General features: G+C 48.7%; 1 protein-coding gene across 1 annotated transcript; it reads left to right on the plus strand.

Annotated features, from left to right (window-relative positions):
• The first annotated feature begins 1995 nt into the window (after positions 1-1995).
• Positions 1996-4428, plus strand: ID2 (inhibitor of DNA binding 2). Its single transcript, XM_059405107.1, has 3 exons — positions 1996-2477; positions 2788-2851; positions 3664-4428. The coding sequence occupies exons 1-2, from the start codon at positions 2130-2132 to the stop codon at positions 2842-2844; spliced, it is 405 nt and encodes a 134-aa protein (XP_059261090.1). The 5' UTR covers positions 1996-2129; the 3' UTR covers positions 2845-2851; positions 3664-4428.
• Positions 4429-4945: the final 517 nt, after the last annotated feature.

Raw genomic sequence — 4945 nt, forward strand, 5'->3', positions numbered from 1 at the left:
TACGGTACAACGCTCATTACGAACCAGCCCGGAGCCTGGCTGCTGGGGTAATGAGGCTGGCACGGCTGTTAACATACGGTGTCCTTGGAAAAAGCTAGGAATGCGTCAGTATCGCAGAGCTGCAATGTCCAAGAATCACAAGTAATAATTTGAGAATCCCAAAGATGTTTGTTTACATTGGCTATTATTGTAAAATAGTCAAAGTATAACATCATGAACCAAAATAGTGTCAAAACAAAATCTGTTCCACTGTGGCACGTATGTGACAGAAACACATGCACACAAAGTACATCAAAAGGCTCGAACTGTGGGGGACTCAGGATTAAATCATTTCCAGACTTAATATCAGAAGAGAGGCTGTTCATCGAACACTCCGGAACAGGGTAGCCAGCAGCATTTGCCGCAGGACAGCTCTCAGCCGAATCCTATGCTGGTCAGGAAGCCATCCACCTCCATCCTCCAAAATGAGGTGGCTTGGTTTTCTCAAAGTGACAGGCACCTCAGCAGGACCCACTGCCTCCCTAAAGAGAAACCCTGGGACGGGCATGCAGTTGCAGTTGGTGTCAGAGACTGGCCCACCAGCTGAGAAATTAATCATTAATTGAAGGACAAACTACAGGTTCCCCATGATCAAGCTTTGCTTTTTCTCCTCTTCTGCCCCCTTCCTCTTTCCTAAATGCAAAGAAGGTGGCGACTGAAAAGACTACTAAACAAGATGCTGACAACAATGAGTTTTTCCTTAGGTTTTCGAGCTTTTTGTATTCTGGGGAAATAGGATTTTCAGAACAAGGCTCCTGTACTGTAGTCTTCAGTGAGACGAGAATTGTCTGAATTAACTGAAAAGGCCTTAAGTAAGTGGCTGCAAACTTTAGACAACAGGAATAGCTTCTTCAGGATTTATGGAGGGAAAACAAGGGAAAAAAAACCAAACGCGAAACTGCGCCCAGGACGAGGGCTGAAATGATTTCCAACATCACCCATGAAAGGATTTTTATTTTTGATAGTGTGAAGATGTCGGTCACTGGCTGGGGCCACCTGCCTTTCACAAAACTTTAAAAATACTGTTTAAATGCTAGAATGCGACACCAGAAATCAGGATTTGCGCATAATTAATCACCTCACTTTGCCACCCACACTGCAAGTTCACAGACCTGCAGCCTCTCAAGGGCAACGTATGTAAATACAGCTTCGGTATGCAAATTTCCCTAATGATTTCCGATTAATAGGATCATTACAGTAGCCCTGCCTGTTCTACAAGAGGAACCCTGGAAAGCGTCCGGCCTCTCCGAGCTCCACAGCGATCGGCGCGGTTCCAATAAGCACCCATTTTACTGAGTTTACCAGTAACGCCTCCCGTGTCGCTCCGGGTCGCACGATCCCACACTAAACCTGTCATTGAGGGCGCGCGTGGGCGTCTCGTGTTTTGTTGTGTTTTGACCAGGCTCAGTCTTATCTTCGGAGACCGAACTCTACACACGTCCCTTGGCGACGGCAAACGTCTCTGCGTTTCTACTTTCTGCAGAAATGCTTCCTCTCTGATGACATCCCGTGGGTCGCGGGAACCGTGACTTTCCCTCTGCTGTGCGGAACTCGCCCGCGGCGCTGTGGTTTTAGGGTTCCTGAAACCTCCAGGGCGGGGAAGGCTTCGTCGGGGGACACGCTCGGGCAAGGGTTCTGGCTCACCACTGGCATTAAAATAAAGATGCACATTTGGATTCCTGGGGTCTCCCCGCCGTCCCTCCCCCACCGGCCTCCCCGGCCTCTCCGCTCCTCTCCCGCCCCGCGCTTACTGTACTCTATTTACCACCCCAGCTGGGCTGGCCCCCGCCCCGCCCACCCCACGGGGATTGGCTGCGAACGCGGAAGGACCGAGCGCTCGCCCCGCGCCCGCGTCCGCCAATGGGGGCGCCCGCGCGGCCTGATGGACGCGCCGCCTTCCACCAATGGGGATGCAGGGAAGCCGGATCGTGCGCCCCCGGCGAGTGCCGATAAAAGCCGCCCCGCCAGGCGCCCGGCTTCATTCTGAGCCGAGCCCGGTGCCGAGCGCAGGAAGCTCCGCAGGCGGCGGCGGCCTGAGCTCCTAGGCAGCCCGCTCCCTCCCGGTCTCTCCTTCCCCGCGCGCGGTCAGCATGAAAGCCTTCAGTCCGGTGAGGTCCGTTAGGAAAAACAGCCTTTCGGACCACAGCCTGGGCATCTCCCGGAGCAAAACCCCCGTGGACGACCCGATGAGCCTGCTGTACAACATGAACGACTGCTACTCCAAGCTCAAGGAGCTGGTGCCCAGCATCCCCCAGAACAAGAAGGTGAGCAAGATGGAAATCCTGCAGCACGTCATCGACTACATCTTGGACCTGCAGATCGCCCTGGACTCGCACCCCACTATTGTCAGCCTGCACCACCAGCGACCTGGGCAGAGCCAGGCGTCCAGGACGCCGCTGACCACCCTAAACACGGACATCAGCATCCTGTCCTTGCAGGTAAGACCTGCTCCCGGTGCCCCCGCCCGCGGCCAGCGGCAGACCCATTGTCGAGACGGCCGCAGTCCGGGACTTACAGATGAGCTAATTAACTTTTATAAAAAAAAAAAAACCAAATCTGCTATAGATTGAGTCGTGCGTGAAATCGCTGATAAGTTCTGACACGTTAATGCAACTGTGATTCTGAATCTTAGCATAAACGTGTTTAATGAAAGTTGCTGTTCTGTGGGCTCCTTAAAAAAAAAAAAAAAAAAAGGCCCCTTTTCCTTAAGATTGTCTAACACCGCCTTTTATCCCCTTTCTCTCGCAGGCTTCTGAATTCCCTTCTGAGTTAATGTCAAATGACAGCAAAGCGCTCTGTGGCTGAATCAATGGTGAGTGTTTGCTCGCGCCTCCCGTTGGTAAACTGCCTCTTGGAGTGTGTGTGTGCGCCCGCGTGTGTTTTTATTTGTGTGGGGAGGTGCTTTGTGTCTCTGCAAAATTGGGGGGTTAGTAAATGAATGTGTACTTAGGGGTATTACACGCAGCCCGCTGTCTTCCTAAACCGCGTCTGAGGGGGCTCCTGGCTCTGGTCACTCAAGATCACAGCACATTTTCCTTTAACATAAAAAAGAAACGAAAAATACCCAGTTAACTTCCTAGGAAGGCGGCTGAGGAAAAGGCGTCCTGGCTTCTGCCACACACGTCACGGCCTGGCTCCACTCTGCCGTTGCTCTGGTACTATGAGGTACTAACCTCCATCTAATTAATCTTATCGCCACAAATTCCATAGAGATCCTCCTTCCCTAAAACCGGAGCCCGTGGAGATTGGGCTGGCCAGAGCATTGCTTCCCTGCGCCTGACCCTGTGATGTGGGATTCCGACTTCCCTATCTGTTAACCAAAGGGCTGTTTTCAATCAAATAATTGTTACAAGAAGCAGACTGGCGCCTGTGAGCACGGCTGTTGGAGATCCAAATAGGAGATTGCGTTGGGAAGTTTTTCCCTTGAGTCTCTGCTATTTTCATGTTTAATTTTCGCTGTCGAGGCCGAGAGTGTGTGTTGCATCTGGACGCCAGGGTTTGCCCAATCTTTGAGTGTTTGGTGGTTAAATGTTCAAACTGCGGCTTCCTCCTGGCGCCAGTCTGCCCGCCTCTGCCCTTAGGTTCCATTCTCCTAAAACATGCCTCTCCCCCAATCTTTTGCAGGTGTTCATGACTTTTCTTTTTCTTTGCACAACAACAACGAATCCACAGGATCTTTTCAGGCGCTGAACTTCTTATTTTTCAACCATTTCACAAGGAGAACAACAAGTTGAATGGACCTTTAAAAAAAAAATGGAAGGAAAACTAAGAGTGATCATCTTCCCCAGGGTGTTCTCTGACCTGGACTGTGATATTAGTTATTTATGAAAAAGACTTTTAAATGCCCTTTCTGCAGTTGGAAGGTTTTCTTTATATACTATTCCCACCATGGGGAGCGAAAACGTTAAAATCACAAGGAATTTCCCAATTTAAGCAGACTTTGCCTTTTTTCAAAGGTGGAGCGTGAATACCAGAAGGATCCAGTATTCAGTTACTTAGATGAAGTCCTTTGGTCAGAAATTACCTTTTTGACGCAAGCCTACTGAATGCTGTGTATATATTTATATATAAATATATATATATATTGAGTGAAACCTTGTGAACTCTTTAATTAGAGTTTTTTTGTATAGTGGCAGAGATGTGTATTTCTGCATACAAAGTGTAATGATGTACTTATTCATGCTAAACTTTTTATAAAAGTTTAGTTGTAAACTTAACCCTTTTATACAAAATAAATCGTGTGTTTATTGAATGGTGATTGCCTGCTTTATTTCAGAGGACCAGTGCTTTGATTTTTATTATGCTATGTTATAACTGAACAACCCAAATAAATACAAGTTCAAATTTATGTAGACTGTATAAGATTATAATAAACATGTCTGAAGTCAATACCTGAATTCTGAATGGTTTTTAAGATCTCTCTCTCTCTAGTTAATTTAACCCCTTCTCCATCCCTCCCGCCGCCCTGGAAGCCGTAGAACTTGGGTGCCGAGAAACTTCTTATCTATGTGTGGTCTGAGCCAGCACTTGGGGGCAAAGGCCTGCTTCGGGCATTTCAGAAGAGCTGACCCAGCTGGGAAGTCTGTAAACACAAGTTTCTCTTAGTCCGCAGGGAAATATTAGTTCTAAGGCTTGGGGCTGTGTCTCAAACCAAGAAATTGCTGTGGCCCGGACTTCTAGGGGTTAGATCACCCAAAATAAATGTGGAGTCTGGAAGGACTACCTGTCTGAGTAGGTGTTCAGATACTTTTGGAGGATATGAAATTGCTTGTGAATCAGAAGGAAAAAGTCCACAGGAGTTCAGGACATGGTTTAAAAGATTTCCTTTCCGGGAAAGTCAGAAAAGACCCCCGGGTGTTCCCTCACTGTTGGCCGCCCGCGACCCTGCGCCAGCGGGAAGTAAAGC

Source organism: Mustela nigripes, chromosome 7 (assembly GCF_022355385.1).
Source record: "Mustela nigripes isolate SB6536 chromosome 7, MUSNIG.SB6536, whole genome shotgun sequence".
Lineage (NCBI taxonomy): Eukaryota > Metazoa > Chordata > Mammalia > Carnivora > Mustelidae > Mustela > Mustela nigripes.